This window comes from Leucopleurus acutus (assembly GCF_964270905.1).
Source record: "Leucopleurus acutus genome assembly, chromosome: 13".
NCBI lineage: Eukaryota > Metazoa > Chordata > Mammalia > Artiodactyla > Delphinidae > Leucopleurus > Leucopleurus acutus.
This window is the reverse complement of record NC_139155.1, coordinates 33394602-33413799: the sequence shown is the minus strand read 5'-3', so window position 1 is coordinate 33413799 and position 19198 is coordinate 33394602. Positions and strand designations below refer to the sequence as shown.

Here is a 19198-nt window from a genome sequence, read left to right as displayed (position 1 = left end):
TCACCATAAAGTGAGTCACATGAATTTTTTGGTTTCCCAGTGCATATAAAAGTTAGGTCTACACTATACTGTATAGTATAGACTATACTGTAGTCTGTTAAGTGTGCAATGGCATTATGCCTAAAGAAAGCAATGTATATACCTTAATTAAAAATATTGCTAAAAAACGCTAGCCATCATCTGAGCCTTCAGAGAATCATAATCTTTTTGCTGATGGAAGGCCTTGCCTCGATGATGTGGCTGCTAACTGATCAGGGTGGTGGTTGCTGAAGGTTGGAGTGGCTGGGGCAATTTTGTAGAATAAGACAACAATGAAGATAATTAATCTTTGCCATGTCAGTTGACTCTTCCTTTCACTAACAATTTGTTTTCACTGTAGCATGCAGTGCTCATTGGCAGCATTTTTACCCATAGTAGAACTTCTTTCAAAATTGGAGTTAGTTCTCTCAAACCCTGCCACTGCTTTATCAACAGACTTTATGGAATATTCTAAATCCTCTGTTGGTCATTTCACCAATATTCATAGCATCTTCACCAGAAGTAGATTCCATCTCAATAAACTACTTTCCTTTGCTCATCCCTAAGAAGCAGCCTCTCATCTGTTAGTTTCATCACGAGTTTGCAGCAATTCAGTCACAGTTTCAGGCTCCCCTTCTAAGTCTAGCAAATCTTGCTAGTTACTTCTTCCACAGAAGTCTTGAACCTCCCAAAGTCATCCTAAGAGTTGGAATCAACTTCTTCCAAACTCCTGTTAATGTTGATATTTTGACCTCTTTCTATGAATCACAGTTATTCTTGATGGCATCTAGAATGGTGAATTCTTTCCAGAACATTGCCAATTTACTTTGCCCATATCCATCAGAGGAATCACTAACACTCACAGCCTTATGATAGTATTTTTTAAGTACTGAGACTTGAAAGTCAAAATCAGACTTTGATCCATGGGCTGCAGAATGGATATTATGTTAGCAGGTATAAAAAACATTAACTCACTGTACATCTTCACCAGAACTCTTGAGTGACCAGGTGCATTGTCAATGAGCAGTCATATTTTGAAAGGAATCTTTTTTTTTCTGACCAGTAATCTCAACAGTGGGCTTAAAATATTCAGTAAACCATATTGTAAACAGATGTGATGTCATCCAGGCTTTGTTCTTTATTTATAGAGCAGGCAGTAGATTTAGCATAATTCTTAAGAGCCTTAGGATTTTTGGAATGGTAAATAAGCGTTGGCTTAAACTTCAAGTTGCCAACTGCATTAGCCCCTGACCAGAGAGTCAGCCTGTCCTTTGAAGCCTTGAAGCAAGGCATTGACTTCTCCTCTCTAGCTGTGAAAGTCCTAGATGGCATCTTCTTCGAATATAAGGCTGTGTCATCTACCGCTTTTGTTAATTATCTTAGCTAGATCTTCTGGATAACTTGCTGCAGCTTCTACGTCAGCACTTGCTGCTTCACCTTGCACTTTGATGCTATAGAGATGGCTTCTTTCCTTAAACCTCATGAACCAAGCTCTGCTAGCTTCAAACTTTTCTTCTGCAGCTTTCTCACCTCTTTCAGCATTCATAGAATTGAAGAGAGTTAGGGCTTGCTCTGGGTTAGGCTTTGGCTTAAGGGAATGTTGTGGCCGGTTTGATCTTCTATCCAAACCACTAAAACTGTCTCCGGATCAGCAGTAAGGCTGTTTTGCTTTCTTATCATCCATGTGTTCATAGTAGTTTAATTTCCTTCAAGAATTTTTCCTTTGCATTCACAATTTGGCTGTTTGGCATAAGAGGCCTAGCTTTTGGCCTGTCTAGGCTTTCAACATGCCTTCCTCACTAGCTTAATTATTTCTAGCTTTTGATTTAAAGTGAGAGATTTGTGACTCTTCCTTTCACTTAAACACATAAAAACCATTGTAGGGTTGTAAATTGTCCTAATTTCAACATTGTGTCTCAGGGAATAGGGGAAGAAGAGAGAGGGAGAACAGCTGGTCAATGGGGCAGTCAAAACGCACGTAACGTTTTATCGATTAGGTTCTCCGTTTTATATGGGCTTGGTTCATGATGTCCCAAATCAATTACAATAGTAACATCAAAGATCACTGATCACAGATCATGATAACAAGTATAATAATAGTGAGAAAGTTTGAAATATTGTGAAAATTACCAAAATGTGACATAGAGACACAAGGTGAGCAAGTGCTGTTGGAAAATTGGCACCGATAGTCTTGCTTGACACAGGGTTGCCATAGACCTTCAATTTGTAAACAATGCAGTCAATATCTGCATAGTGCACTAAAGTGAAGTGCAATTAAATGAGGCCTGTTATAGTAATAGGAGTGGTTAGAAGTACAGATTATGCATGGGACTCTCTTTTATGAGTTTATATACATTGATTTTTATCCACACAACAACCCTATAAGTTAGGTACTATTATTATCCCAGTTGTAAGGAAAAGTAGGTAGTAGGAGGTTAAGTAATTTGCCAGATGTCCTCAGTTAGTAAGTGTTGAAATTAGGATTTGTACCCAGACATTCTGAGTCCATATTTTTATCTACAGTGCTTTTCTGGCTCTCATTTTTGAATCTTAGTATCTTAGAATACAATTTATTTGACATGGAAAGAACCTCTAGAGATTATTTGGACTAGAATTTTTCTGAGAAAAAGAAGGTCCAGAGTAACTCACCCAAGGTTACAGAACTAGTGATAGTGACTGGCAATGTGTTCTCATGGCCAGTACATTGATTTTGCTCTCAACGGGGTGAGGTTTCTACTTGATGATAATAGATGAGCATCTGTTCTTCAGATGTTATTTTTCCTGATCTTTTGCCCAAATGATATGAAGGATTCATCTGATATCTTCTCTTTACCTAATCCCATAAATGGAAAATCTTTCTTGGTGATATTTGTAAAACACCACAACACATTTTACTGTCCTTCAGAATTGTGAGAGGAAGGCGGAGAGACTAAAAGGTGAAAAATTGAGTCAGGAATTTAAAGGCAGGGGATCAGGTCTGGCAGAGATGCGTGCAGGGAATAATGTTAACGAGATTAGGGAGGAGAAAATAGGCTGCAGAGAAACACATGTTTATTGAGTCGGCGTTTTCTTTGTTTTTGAGAAGAATCACAAATCCTGGTTAAATAACTAAATTCCTACTGCTATTCCTCCTGGAGCCCTTCTCTCCAGAGGTGCCCTGGTGAGGAGCAGTGTGACCCCAGTGCCCACCATCAGAAAGAATGCCTGTTCTTTTGACTGTCAGTTTGGGGCATGTATTTAAACCGCAGTTTGTTCTTATGTGACATACTCTTTTGTTCACCACCCATGAGCCTCTGGATACACCTCAGTTTTCGCTGTTCTGGAAGTTGACTCCCTACTGGAGACAGCACTTACAGTCCCCCAAAATAAATGTTGTTTTTGCCACATATTGCAAAACACATATTGTTTTTTCCTATATTTTAAGTCAGACAGTCCTAAATATAGTATCAACATTGGCTAAAAATCTTTTCAGACAGTTTTTCATGATGTGATAAAAGACAAACATAGTTTTATTTACTTAGTTTTACTAGAAACAAGCCCTCGAATTTTAGTGAAATGCCAAGATGACTCTCTACTACCATTATTTGTGTTATTACTAGGAATAATGAAATGACTACAGCTAATAATTTGCAATCATATGTAATAGTACTTTTCCATCCCTCATAACGAAGTTGGGAGAGAGTTTCCTTGGTGAGTGCCACGGCGTTAAATGTGTGGCCAGGGGATCCATGAGTTAGGTGTCAGATGGTAAAACAAGTAATAATATTGTTGCCACCTTCTTTCCTTTGCTGATCTCATTTAAGGAAAAATTATCTTGATTGAGGTCTTTGAACGTAGATATTTGAGTTCCAATAAAAATGCATTGATGCCACACTTTTAAAAAACAATTAAAGCTTTCATTTTGAATGTTCAGTAGTCTCTTTTCACTTTGTGATTCTTTATGTTATAATATTTATTCTATAAAAATGTATCACATGCCTACTGTGTACCAGGCACTTTTCTAGGTTCTGAGGATACAGAGGTGAATATAAAAATCCCTACCTTTAGAATGTAAGGACCTTATATTCCTGTTGGAGGAGAAAGTTAACAAAATAAGTAAAATATATTTTATGCTAGATAGCGTCATGTGCTTTGGAGAAAAAGCTGGAAAGGGGAATAGGAAGTGCTGGGTTCAAGTATTAAGGCAGCTTTTCACTTCTCAATGGAATAGTCAGGAAGGCCTCACTGAGAGTTGACATTTGGACAGAAACCTGAAGCAAGTAGGGGAGCAAGCCACTGAATAACTAGAGAAGACTATTCCAGCCAGAGGAGCTGCAAGCACAAAGGCCCTGATATGGGAGCATGTGTGACATGTTTGAGAAATAGGAAGAAGCCCAGTGTATTAGGTCAAGTTTTCTCCCTTTAAGAACAAGCTCACCTGTTTAAAGAATGCAATACTCTCACAGCTTTCAAAGGAAATAGATTGTTATTTTGAAATTGAATAGATGGGCTTGGTCTAAACACTATAGATGCTGCTAAATGACAAAGCTGTTTCATCATGGCTTGAATTTCTCAATTTCTGAAATCTTGGCTCAATGCAGTGTGCATGTGAGCTAAAGGAAATAAATAAATGGTGATATCTTGGGAAAAGTTCGATCAGACAGAGTCAATGAACAGTAAAAGGTAAGGTCCAAATTCCTCCAAGTAAATTGAGTTTACTTTCTAAACCCAATACATGCAATGGAACAGCTAATGAAATTCTTGCTTAATATTTGGTCATGAGAATTTAAGCTTCAAATGAAATTAGTTTCTCCTTGTGACTTCACAGATCCTTTGAAAATAGAAATTGCATCTTTAAGTCCAGCTTGAGTATATCCCTGATTATCAGTTGCAGCAAGAGAAACATATTCCCTAACCTTATGAAAGTCCAACTTTTCATAGGTCAAGCATGCTTTTAAAGCATGCTGCTGCTTTTGTCAGGTGGATTATAAGTGCTTGTCTCTCACACATACTCTCTCCTTTATGTTGTATTACTTCGCATATACTTTTATGGTGCTTTGCAAATATTTTAAAGTTAATAGAATCAGTCTTTATGTCTTTACTATATGCTTTAAAAACCCCTTTTCCATTTTAACCTAATTAGTACATTCTAACTTGTTCTCCTAGAATGAGAGACTACAGGCATTGCTTGGAGACAACGAAAAGATGAACTTGTCCGATGTGGAACTTATCCCATTGCCTTTAGAACCCCAGGTGAAAATTAGAGGAATAATCCCAGAAACAGCTACATTATTTAAGGTAATTGTGGTGGATCTTTAGACACTACCTTTGAAAAAAGATACCTTTTATTTATCAGTGTGTTTTAAGATCTTTTTGTATTATCAGTAGACATTTTTATGTGAAATGTATAAAATATTTTTATATCTGGATTTTTTAATCTTTAATTTTTGAACTATTTATTAATCACCTGATTTTTCTCATGTAAGCTTTTTTTTTAAAAAAATTAAAAGTTAAATCGCAAACTTAGACATTATAAGTTCCCGTGGTTAGATATGAGTTCTAGTTAACCTATGACTTAAATTTTTTCTTGTATTTTCAAGTGTAGTAATTCTCTTTAGTCCTTAATAGCATGCCAGACTTTCTTTTGGCTGGCCACCACCTGGATAGTTAGAAAGAACTGGTAGCAGCTGCCTTCTCTAAGCAGGCCAAAGGGGTGAGCATCATTACTTGTGAAGAAGCATCATTATCTGCTGGGTATCATATTGAAAGGTCTCTCTGAGGCATGATGTTTTAGGTCTTCTGATTCTAAGGGTGGAAGGGCATAAGTTGCATTGGGATATTACTTTGTATCAGATAAGAAAGGGCTCATAGATCAACAACTTGGGTATATGAAAAGGGGTGTGATTACAGTAAAAAATGGTTGATTTTTTTAAGGGTGTGTTTAAAGGCAGCCCATGGCAGCCCAGCTCACACAACTGCAACGTAAGTTTCATAAAGCAGTACTTAACCTTACTGCATATTATGGACTCTAATAGTTTCTATTCTTTTAAAAACTGTTCTGTTGCATTAATTTTTAAATGTTGTTTGCAACGTATTTAATTGGTTTTAAAACTCATTGAATTATATCCTGCAATTTGAAAAATGCTGGTACAGGAGAGAAAATGCAAGTATTTCTTAGTTCTTGCTAGAACTCCCAAATAAGACCTGCTTCTAATATTCTCATTCCCTTAGGACTAATCAAAACCAGTGAATCAAAAAAGGAGTTTTATTATTTTTTTGCAAACAGGATAAAAAAGAATATCTAAGACATAGAGCAGGAGTTGTAAGAGTGGGGCATAAGAATCTATCATTATTGTTAGGTGTATTCTGGATCCATTTTTCCCTTAATAATATAATTTTATAATTATGTCTTATATACACAAAGTAGATGGTCAATAAAATATCATGGGACATCTTTTTAATCCTAATATTCAGTCCTGATTTTTTTCTTCCAGCTCTTAATAAGTATGTGGGCATTCTTAAAAATTCTGAATTGCAGTTAGCAATTAATGGTTCTAGAGTGTTTACTATATAACTCTAGCATTATAATTCTTAACCATTTTTGAGTCATGAATGCTTTAAGGGTCCAATGAAAGTGATGGATTGGATACTTTAGAATGTTACCCATATGCTTGTACATACACTGAAATGTCTGCACAGAGTTGTAGGGGAATCCATGAATTCCTGTTGTCTTTTTATGAACTCCTTAGAGCTGAAAAGGTTATGCACCTAGTTTTCAGTATTTTTAAACAGTATTTTGTAGACCTTAGCTTAAGAATGAAAGCTAGATCTCCATGGGGAGTGAACCCCTTAAGGCACTGGGATTAGTGCTTAGTTATCCTGAGATTGTCAGCTGCTTGCATTAGATTTCAGATGAAATCTAAATTTCAGAATCAGATCCGAATCTGAAAAGGGAAATTACAACAAAGAACCTCTTGCTTATCATTTATCTTTAGGAAGATCACTTCCAGTTCTTCTTGAGCTTTTGTGAGCTAGGGTACAAGGTAATTTATAAAATAAATTTTGCCTGAGGTGATAAAAGGATACTACAAATTTAAGATAATTTGAAGTTTGGAGTTTCAGTCCACTAGAGGTTGTAGGTTCTAACCATATATTCTTTGAAGCATTTTTGTTGCCTTTTCCCCCAACATTTTATACGAAAGTTTTCAAACATACAGCAAAGTTGAAAGACTTTCACAGTAAACAACTGTATACCCACTTCTTCTATCCTGTTATTAACATTTTACTGTATTTGCTTTGTCACACGTCCATCCCTCTGTCTGATACTTTTTATGCTATTATTTCTCATGGCCTGTATAAATTAAGGTTATTATTATTTGTTTTCTTTATTAGACTCATTTCTTTTCTTTAGATTATTATAAATTTCCCCACATTTCCATCTTATATAATTTGAAAATAATATTTTTATTTCCAGAGTGCCCTTATGCCTGCACAGTTATTCTTTAAGACAGAAGATGGAGGCAAATATCCAGTTATATTTAAGCATGGGGATGATTTACGCCAAGATCAACTTATTCTCCAAATCATTTCACTCATGGACAAGGTGAACATAACCTTATGTTGGTAGGGAACATATTTTCATTTTAGAAATTGATGATTTAGTGGATATGCTGTGCATGGACAGAATTGTTTTGTAACATTCAGATGCAGTCCTAGAAAGCTGAACAATCTCCACTTGATCTTGGGCAAATTTAGTTGTTTTTGTACACTGCAGGATGGCTCTTATGATTAGTATAAAATGAAACTGCATGTGTTCCTTTTTATAAAAATGTTTTTCCCAGTTAAGTTCTTTCAGTGTTAAACTTAGTAATTTTCTTCCTCTTAGTCAATTAAATCTTCTTCTTTTTAAAATTCTGTTTCTGTCCCTGGCTTATAAAGGAAAATATTTGTCCTCATTTCCTTTTTCTGTGTTCTAAAATACTTTGTGACCAGTAAGGCCTGCATAAATCCTTAGGAGGAACCCTTCTGTTCATCAAAAACTGACAGTGATCTAGAAAAAGATAAGAAATTTGACATACCACCGTGTAAAGTGCTTAATACATTTATTTTGATGATCAAAGTTAAATTAACTAATTGATTTAATTAAGCCTTAATTTAGGTTTACCTTCTAAATCTCTGTGTATTAAAGTGCTATAGTACTTGCGTGCAAAACTATTTTATAACATTCTTTTCATTTGGTTAATATAACTTTTGATCTTAAGCTGCTACGAAAAGAAAATCTGGATTTGAAGTTGACGCCCTATAAAGTATTAGCCACTAGTACAAAACATGGTAAGTTTATTTTATACCATTATTATTTATTTCAGTGTCCAATGAGTATACTTTTCCTTTTTTATTTATTATTTATTTATTTATTTATTTATTTTGCGGTACGCGGGCCTCTCACTGTTGTGGCCTCTCCTGTTGCGGAGCACAGGCTCCGGGCGCGCAGGCTCAGCGGCCATGGCTCACGGGCCCAACCGCTCCGCGGCATGTAGGATCTTCCCGGACCGGGGCACGAACCCATGTCCCCTTCATCGGCAGGTGGACTCTCAACCACTGCGCCACCAGGGAAGCCCTACTTTTCCTTTTCCAATTGAAAAGTGTTAAGAATGTTAGAGATTGAACTCATGTGTAACTCTGAAGACCGCTTGGGCCTTCCTGACTGCTGGCCTACCTTCCGTCTCTCCCTCCCTCCCTCCCTCCGTCCCTCCCTTTCTTCCTTCTGTCCTTCCTTCCTTTTATACCTCTTGGAATCATTAAACAACATATTTGGAAGAAAAATTAGCACCTTTCTGATATATTTCTTTGCATTAAAAACTTTCAGTAGCTACAAACTACAGTAGTTTTCTTCCATGGTGATCTGTATCTGGAATCATTACTGAGAGTTACTAAAACCCAGAGAGGCTGTGCCCTGCCTATACAAGCCACTCAGCAGATGATGTTGCCTTATCCACTAATTTTTTTTTTAATATATACCTAAGTCTTTTTGATATTGAGTAACCTCTGGAAGTTTGGCAGAAGATTCCCTAGGAATGCTTGCCTAATGCCTATTGTAAATTTTATAATCTTGTTACTCTTAGAGCTTCTTACCCTTAGGTATCTTGAAGAAACAAGTACCTGTTTTATTTTAGGCTTTCTGCCCTTCTCTGGGCCACCCCCAAATCTTTTTGATGGTTTAATTCCTGTTCCCATTTTTCTCTCAGAATGACCTTGTTAAAAGTGCAAATATTCTACCATCCTACATAGATTGATTTATTTAGCTTTCATTTGCTCTTGGGACAAAGACAAAAGCCTTAGCTTAGTTTACAAGTTCTTGCATGGTATGACATACTTCTGCACCTATCTCTGTCACCTCTTTCTTGCCACTCTCCCCCTTGCTTCTTAGGCTTTAGCCACACCAGCCACCTTCCATTTTCTCAAATGTACCATGCTCTTTTCAGTCTTATATGATCATTGTCTTTAATATCCTTTCCGCTTTACTAATTAATCTTTATTATCCTTCAAAACACGGTTCAGATGTCAGATGTCCTCTGATCCCTGTTGTAATATAGGTTTCCCTATGCTATTCTCTTTCGTTCATAGTTTTTATCCCAATAAAACTTGCAAGCTTGTAAGATCTTTGAAAGCAGGGTCAAGGCTCTATTTTTGCTTATCTGGCGAAGTTCTTGCTACATAGTAGAAAAACTATAAACGTCTGTTAAGTGCATTAATGCAGACTCTTCAGTATTTATAAGAATAGATGATACATTTCTTACTCTAAAGAAATATACAGTCTCCTAATTTGCATGTGAATGATTATAATGTAAGACTTACCAAAACCAGATTATGGTTATGATCCTGAAATAGTTTCCATCATTCAACTTTGATTTTTTTTCACAGATTTGTAGTTTTATACTTCTTTTGTTGTCCCTAGACTTACCAGATTTACTTTTTCTCCTTATTCTCCTGTATACTATCTTCTTTCCCTTCTTTTTTTTAGTTTAAGGGATTTATACTTCCCTCTTATATCATTTCCAGGGAATGGCAGAAGATGGAGTATTATACAAAGAAAGCCAATGAATATACTATAATTTTAGGGTTAGGTGATTGATATTCCACAATTCCAGATTTCTTAAAATGATTTTAAATTCAGAATAATTTTAATTGACATATGTTATAATACTATAGAAAGAAATTTTTATTCCAGATTTAAGAAGCCTCGCCTATTACTTTGTGTTCCTTGTGTATAATAATAGAAATTGGCCTTGAGAAGCATACAGATTGTCAGCTTATTTTTTTTTTTAAAGTTTCCTTGTATTTCCTATGATGTAAATGCCAGTGTATACTAAATACAATGTTTATAGACCTCTTTAAGCTATTAGGTTTGTAGTGTATACATTTTCAAATGAAGACTGTTCTTAGCAGAATCTTTATTTTTATTGCTTCACCAATAGCTATGCTTAATACAATGCATCTGTTTCTGTGTAGGCTTCATGCAATTTATCCAGTCAGTTCCTGTTGCTGAAGTTCTTGATACAGAAGGAAGCATTCAGGTATAGTATCTATTTTAAAGATTTATAAATTTCATGAATATATTCTTATTATAAAAATTTCAATCTTTATAAAAAGTATATAAAGTTAGAAATGACAGTCTCTTTTTATCACCCGTCTTCCCTAAAGTTGTTTTCCTTTCCTGAGAAGTAAATAATGCTAACAGTTAGAAATGCTTCCATGGTAGATGTTCAGTTCCTTAAAATGGGCCTAACATATAATAGGAGATCAGGAATTAACTGGTAAACAAATTTTAAATTTGTTCTTTTTTTTTTTTTTTTTTTTTGCGGTACGTGGGCCTCTCACTGCTGTGGCCCCTCCCGCCGCGGAGCACAGGCTCCGTAGGCGCAGGCCCAGCGGCCATGGCTCACGGGCCCAGCCGCTCCGCGGCATGTGGGATCCTCCCAGACCAGGGCACGAACCCGTGTCCCCTGCATTGGCAGGCAGACTCTCAACCACTGCGCCACCAGGGAAGCCCTAAATTTGTTAAAGTTTATGGTTGTATTATATTTCAAAGTATGGAAATATTATAATTTATTTAGCCATCAGTGAACATTCTGATTATTTCCGATTTTTGTTGTTTGTCAGAACAGTCCTACGGTGATATTTTTGCTCGTACATGTTTTGCACAATTATTTTTTTTAAGACCCTTATCCCCACCTCCAAAGTCATTTCTCTCCTTTAATATAAGAAAAGACAAGTTTTTTCTGGGACTAAGCCATGTATATCTTTGGATTTTTTTTTTACATTTTAAATATGTGAATTAGTGTTTAATTCAGAATTCTTATTACATCTTAATAGTTTATTTTGTTAATTTTTAAATATAATTTTTCTTTTTCCTAAGAAAAATGTATATAATTCACACAGAAAAATTGATATGCCTGAGATGAAAAATAATACAGTGAAAGGCTTGATAGAGGATATTTGCTGTAGTGTTTTTTTGTGTTTCTCAGTTTAGAGTGTCTCAGTAATTCAGTATGGAGTTTAGATTTTCAAGAAAGCGTTACTCTGTTTTGTTGGCAAAACAGGTGGTTGATTCTGTTGTTTGGTTTGGGGTACAGTCATGTTCAGTGGTTAAAAGCTCACACACAAAACATCAAACTGCCTGAGTTTGAAGTTTGGCTCTGCAGCTTTCTAGCTATATTTTGTGTAACCTTGCAAGCAGGTTAGCCTTTAGCTGGTATTTGGCTTTCTGTAAGAACTTGGCTTTTAACTGATAAGGGTGGTTCACATACCTAGACTGTTTGTACAAATAATATGATCTATAGCAAACAACCTGCTTTCCTTCTAGAATTTTGATAGTTACTGAACTAAATAGACTGTAGAGGGTGCCTGTATAACCAGCCCCCAGTAAGTACGCTCAGTGTATGCCTTCACAGAAGACAGCAAGGAGGATTGCACATGGAATTCACAGGCTTTGCCTGTGTATTTTTCCCACACCGATCCTGTTGTGTATACTTTTACTGTAATACACACTGCTGTGGTACAACTGTAAGTTGAGTCTGTGACCCCAACTAACAAATCAAACCTGTCAGAGGTGTAGGGGACCCCCTAACATACCCTTCAAGTCTCAGTTTTTATATCTGTAAAATTTGGATAATGATGAAGAGTACCTAGCTCTAGAATTGTTCTGAAGATGACATGAAATGTATGCAGAGCTTTAACACAGGTTCTAACTGAAGTAATTGTTTAATAAAGATATCAATTATGTTGCTCTGTGCAATTATGATTTTGTAAATTAAACCAATGACAGTTTGTGTCCTGATTCTTAGTTGCATGTGTGATCTGTGTAAATAATTTTGCTGAGTCATAGCTTATCTTATCTTCAACTTTAGTAGATAATTAAAAATTGTTTTCCAAAATAATTGTTTTTAGAAGCAACTGTTTCTCATTGCTACCCATCTTTGCCTAATCTTGGTATTGTCAAACTTCTAAATTTTGGTATTTATTATTATTTAGTTTTCATTTCCCTGATTACCTGAAAGATTGAGTATTTAAAAATATGTGTAGGCCATTTATTTCTTCTGTGAAGTGCTTGTTCATATCTTTTGCGCATTTTCATGTTGGGTCATTTGTCTTTTCCTTATTGATTTATAGGAGTTCTTTATATATTCTAGATATAGATTCTTTGTCAAACTTACAAAGTGCTCCAAAAGCTTAAAACATAGGATAAACTTACTTTTTCAATAGTATGTTAGTTGTATTTTCAAATAATATACACTGTGTATTTTTCTTTAACATCTAGATGTAAGGGAATAGGTCCAGTTGGTAATCTGGGGGAAAAATAAATAAATGCATGATTTTCCCCAGTGTTTCCAGACTCTTTGGACACTCTAGTGTATTTATTGTGCCCCTATAATTCTTTGGTTCAGTCTTCATCTCTTATATTTATCTTTCTATCACTTTCCTCTGAATCTGAAAATTCTTAGCATTGCATTCTAATTATTTTGAAAATTGGAATGTAACTTTATTGAGTTTGTTAATGGTAACAGTGTTTCAGTGGCCATACTTAAAAGGTAATTTTTAAAACTCATGTTCACTTTTAGGAGAATGTATGATACCCAGAAAACCCCTCATGTTTACATTCAAGAGAAAGGTGAAACAAACTGGTAAATTAAGTATAGAGATATAGCAGTAAGTTTATTTAATGTTTTCCCCTGTGGTATAGAAGTAGCAGGCTTTTATTTATTTATTTGTTTGTTTGTTTGTCTTAGCCTATAAGCATAGTAATAAGACTGATTCCTGAGGAATATGCTTCCTAAAGTCCACATTTTATAAATACTGACTGCTGTACACCAGACACCTCTTTGTCATTATTTACAATTTTTAAATGCTAATTTGTTTAAGGATTGTATTGAATTTATAAACATGAAAATAATATCTTTTCAGAACTTTTTTAGAAAATATGCACCAAGTGAGAATGGGCCAAATGGGATCAGTGCTGAAGTTATGGATACTTATGTTAAAAGCTGTGGTAAGTATTTCAATTTACCACGTTTCACTGATATGTGGAAATAAAGGAAAACAAGCTATCCTGATATTACCATACTCATACACATTTAGAACATGTTAGGATTTTTTCTAGTCCATTTGGGCTACAATAACAAAATACCAGAGACTGGGTGACTTACAAACAACAGAAATTTATTTTTCACAGTCCTGGGGACTGGAAGTCTGAGATAAGATGCCAGCCTGGTCAGGTGAGGACCTTCTTTGGGTCAAAGACGTGTTACTGTATCTACACCTGTTGGGAGGAGCTAGGGAGCTCTGTGGGGTATCTTTTATAGGGGGCTAATCCCATTCATGAGGGCTAAGCACCTCCCGAAGTTCCCACCTCCTGACACCACTACCTTGGGCATTAGGATTTCAGCATGTGAATTTTGAGGTGACACAAACATTCAAACCATAGCAGTTTTAAATGCTGTGCAAGAAGATTAAAAGATAGAAAATGTGAAAAAAGAGGTCATTACTGTTTTGACATAATAGTAGGAATAAGGTGTAAATTCTGTTTACTCTTTTATAGATGCATCTTTTTTTTTAAACATCTTTATTAGAGTATAATTGCTTTACAATGTTGTGTTAGTTTCTGCTGTATAACAAAGTGAATCAGCTATATGTACACATATATCCCCATATCCTCTCCCTCTTGCATCTCCCTCCCATCCTCCCTATCCCGCCTCTGTAGGTGGTCACAAAGCACCGAGCTGATCTCCCTGTGCTATGTCTCTGCTTCCCACTAGCTAGTTATTATACATTTGAGAGTGTATATATGTCCAGAACACTCTCTCACTTCATCCCAGCTTACCCTTCCCCTTCTCTGTGTCCTCAAGTCCATTCTCTACATCTGCGTCCTTCTTCCTGTCCTGCCCCTAGGTTCATTAGAACCTTTTTTTTTTTTTATTCCATATATATGTGTTAGCATATGGTATTTGTTTTTCTCTTTCTGACTTACTACACTCTGTATGACAGACTCTAGGTCCATCCACCTCACTACAAATAACTCAATTTCATTTCTTTTTATGGCTGAGTAATATTCCATTGTATATATGTGCCTCATCTTTATCCATTCAATTGTCAATGGACACCCAGGTTACTTCCATGTCCTGGCTATTGTAAATAGTGCTACAATGAACATTGTGGTACCGGACTCATTTTGAATGATGGTTTTCTCGGGGTGTATGCCCATAGTGGGATTGCTGGGTCATATGGTAGTTCTATTTTTAGTACTTTAAGGAACCTCCGTACTGTTCTCCATAGTGTCTGTATCAATTTACATTCCCACCAACAGTGCAAGAAGGTTCCCTTTTCTCCACATCCTCTCCAGCATTTATTGTTTATAGATTTTTTTTTTTTTTTTCGGTAAGTGGGCCTCTCACTGTTGTGGTCTCTCCCGTTGTGGAGCACAGGTTCCGGACGCGCAGGCTCAGCAGCCATGGCTCATGGGCCCAGCCACTCTGTGGCATGTGGGATCTTCCCAGACCGGGGCACGAACCCGTGTCCCCTGCATCAGCAGGCAGACTCTCAACCACTGCGCCACCAGGGAAACCCTGTTTATAGATTTTTTGATGATGGACATTCTGACTGGTGTGAGCTGATACCTCACTGTAGTTTTGATTTTCATTTCTCTAATGATTAGTGATGTTGAGCATCCTTTCATGTGTTTGTTGGCAATCTGTATATCTTCTTTGGAGAAATGTCTGTTTAGATCTTCTGCCCATTTTTGGGTTGGGTTGTTTGGTTTTTTGATATTGAGCTGCATGAGCTGCTTGTGTATTTTGGAGATTAATTCTTTGTCAGTTGCTTTGTTTGCAAATCTTTTCTCCCATTCTGAGGGTTGTCTTGTTCATGGTTTCCTTTGCTTTGCAAAAGCTTTTAAGTTTCATTAGGTCCCATTTGTTTATTTGTGTTTTTATTTCCATTTCTCTAGGGGGTGGGTCAAAAAGGATCTTGCTGTGATTTATGTCATAGAATGTTCTTCCTATGTTTTCATCTAAGAGTTTTACAGTGTCTGGCCTTACATGTAGGTCTTTAATCCATTTTGAGTTTATTTTTGTGTATGGTGTTAGGAAGTATTCTAGCTGTTCAGTTTTCCCAGCACCACTTATTGAAGAGGCTATCTTTTCTCCATTGTATATTCTTGCCTCCTTTATCAAAGATAAGGTGACCATATGCACATGGGTTTATCTCTGGGCTTTCTATCCTGTTCCATTGATCTATCTTTCTGTTTTTGTGCCAGTACCGTGCTGTCTTGATTACTGTAGCTTCATAGTATAGTCTGATGTCATGGAGCCTGATTTCTGGGCTGTGTTTTTCTTTCTCTGGATTACTTTGGCTATTCGGGATCTTTTGTGTTTCCATACAAATTGTGAAATTTTTTGTTCTAGTTCTGTGAAAAATGCCATTGGTAGTTTGATAGGGATTGCACTGAATCTGTACATTGCTTTGGGTTGTATAGTCATTTTCACAGTGTTGATTCTTCCAATCCAAGAAAATAATATATCTCTCCATCTGTTTGTATCATCTTTAATTTCTTTCATCAGTGTCTTATAGTTTTCTGCATAAGGTCTTTTGTCTCCTTAGGTAGGTTTATTCCTAGGTATGTTATTCTTTTTGTTGCAATAGTAAATGGAAATGTTTCCTTAATTTCTCTTTCGGAGTTTTCATCATTAGGGTATAGGAATACAGGAGATTTCTGTTCATTAATTTTGTATCCTGCTACTTTACCAAATTCATTGATTAGCTCTAGTAGTTTTCTAGTAGCATCTTTAGGATTCTCTATGTATAGTATGATGTCATCTGCAAACAGTGACAGCTTTACTTCTTTTCCTATTTGGATTCCTTTTATTTCTTTTTCTCTGTGATTGCTGTGGCCAAAACTTCCAAAACTATGTTGAATATTAGTGGTAAGAGTGGGCATCCTTGTCTTGTTCTGGACTTTAGAGGATATGGTTTCAGTTTTTCCCCATTGAGAATGATGTTGGCTATGGGTTTGTCATATATAGCCTTTATTATGTTGAGGTAAGTTCCCTCTATCCCTACTTTCTGGAGAGTTTTTATCACATGTGGGTGTTGAATTTTGTTGAAAGCTTTTTCTGCATCTATTGAGGTTATCATATGGTTTTTATCCTTCAGTTTGTTAATATGGTATATCACATTGATTTACATGTATTGAAGAATCCTTGCATTCCTGGGATAAACCCCACTTGATCATGGTGTATGATCCTTTTAATGTGCCTTTGAATTCTGTTTTCTAGTATTTTGTTGAAGATTTTTTGCATCTATGCTCATCAGTGATATTGGTCTGTAGTTTTCTTTTTTTGTGACATCTTTCTCTGGTTTTGGTATCAGGGTTATGGTGGCCTCGTAGAATGAGTTTGGGAGCGTTCCTCCAAGTTTGGGAGTGTTCTTCCTTCTGCTATATTTTGGAAGAGTTTGAGAAGGATAAGTGTTAGCTCTTCTCTAAGTGTTTGATAGAATTTGCCTGTGAAGCCACCTGGTCCTGGGCTTTTTTTTGTTGGAAGATTTTTTTTTTTTTTCTGTTTTATGTGGGCCTCTCACTGTTGTGGCCTCTCCTGTTGCAGAGCACAGGCTCTGGACACGCAGGCTCAGCAGCCAAGGCTCATGGGCCTAGCTACTCTGAGGCATGTGGAATCTTCCCGGACCAGGGCACGAACCTGCGTCCCCTGCATCGGCAGGTGGACTCTCAACCAGTGCGCCACCAGGGAAGCCCTGTTGGAAAATTTTTAATCACAGTTTCAATTTCAGTTCTTGTTATTGGTCTGTTTATATTTTCTCTGTCTTCCTGGTTTTGTCTCAGGAAGTTGTGCTTTTCTAAGAATTTGCCCATTTCTTCCAGGTTGTCAATTTTATTGGCATGTAGTTGCTTGTAGTAATCCCTCATTATTCTTTGTATTTCTGCAGGGTCAGTTATTCTCCTTTTTCATTTCTAATTCTGTTGATTTGAGTCTTCTCCCTTTTTTTTCCTGATGAGTCTGGCTAGTGGTTTATCCATAGATTCATCTTTGCAATCACTTAACTGTTTTGTAATTATAAGTTATTTCTTCCTGGAAGTTGTAATTTTTCCCTTGATTTTCCCTGAGTTTGAGTAAGCAATTAAGTAGACTGTGGGAAAAGTGTTTCAGGAATAATTATATTTTTGATAAATCTCTAGAGCTAAGATAACAGTGCTCTGTTAGGAGGTGCCTCTCATGGTATTTTAGATTAGTACTTATGGTCCCTTTCTGGAAATAAGTAAGTAGTGACATGCCATAGGGATTAATTCAAATGTTTCAGCCACTTATGCCTATTCTCATGAAGTTTATATTCTAGAGGATTATTTTTTATTTTCTTGAGAGATTTTTTTTTTTAATAACTAGATTGTTTAAGGGAGGGTTAATAAAGGAGTTGACACTAGAGTTGAGCCCTGAATAGTATATGGCATATATCATGTTATTCCTGTTTTACATAAATACTATGTTTATGTCCATATTTCTACTTAAGCAGTCAAGCTTGGGGAAGCAAGTAGAGGATTTTCTAGACATATAACAACTATATTTAAACTTTCCTATCATTTTATGGCTTATAAATTACTCTCTTATACATGACATTTTTTTTTATTTTTCACAATGCTCCCATGAGGTAGTATTCCATATTATTTTGTACTATATAATTTATTCCGAAATTTATACTTGATACATTTTTGGCTGAGAAGTATAAAGAAAATATAATATTCCTAGGAACTTTTAAAATACTGAAATAAAATGTGTGTATGTATATTCATATTCCTTGTGGTTTTAATTCTTATTTTAACCTAAGGAACATTACATGTGTTACGTGTAACTGTGCTTACCCATAAAAATGATCGCATACAGTGTATTTAGATTTTAAGACTAAAAAAAATTGAAGCATCTAAGAGAAAATGTTTCCCTTTTCTTACTCACTCTGTATTTCTCTCTCCTGTCCCTCTTTCCCTTCCTGCTTTACTTCCTTTCTTCTGTCCTTTTTTCCCTTTTCTCTTCCATTCACTTTTTTCTCCATTAAGTCTGTGTTTTCTAAGATCTTAAAAAATTAATATACTTCTAAAGGCTTGATAGATCACTCACATGGCTGGCAGCTTATACTGTTTTTCAGCAAGGCTTGTCAATCAAGGCAACCGTACAAGGCTTACCCTATGGCTTGTGTTTCTCAGAGCTGGGTTTCAAGAGGAAGTATTCTAAGAGACAGGAAGTAGAAACTTTTGGTTTCTGAAGGCCTGGATTGGGAAGCTGGCAGTTTGTCACTTCTGTCATATTCTGTTGGTCATAGGAGTCACAGAACCTGCCTGGATTCAAGGGGAAAGGATATAGTTCCCATCTTGAATGAAAAGCATGTTAAAGAATGTTTAATCTGCCACACCTAGTTTTCAGTACTTTATTACCTGAGATATTTTGTATGCCCTCAAGCAATTACCTCGTGTCTTTTTACTTAACTTTCTGATAGTTACTGTAAATTTTTTTACCTTGTTTACCTTTTTTACCTTAATAAAGAAATGTTAACTTTTTCTACTTAAAGTATATATGCACACAACCTATAAGTATTGACTAAATTTTGAAAACCCTGCTCACTTAAAAAAAGTACTGGAACAATATTT

At 36.1% G+C, this 19198-nt stretch overlaps 1 protein-coding gene across 3 annotated transcripts in view; it reads left to right on the top strand.

Moving 5' to 3' along the window:
* PIK3C3 (phosphatidylinositol 3-kinase catalytic subunit type 3) overlaps positions 1-19198 on the top strand; it is a 155816-nt gene that overhangs the window by 92954 nt on the left and 43664 nt on the right. For all 3 annotated transcript variants that reach the window (XM_082852710.1, XM_082852709.1, XM_082852711.1), the window contains exons 16-20: positions 5164-5295; positions 7472-7600; positions 8259-8328; positions 10507-10571; positions 13459-13543. In XM_082852710.1, the coding sequence (XP_082708836.1) occupies positions 5164-5295; positions 7472-7600; positions 8259-8328; positions 10507-10571; positions 13459-13543 (481 nt within the window). The remainder of the gene's footprint in view (positions 1-5163; positions 5296-7471; positions 7601-8258; positions 8329-10506; positions 10572-13458; positions 13544-19198) is intronic.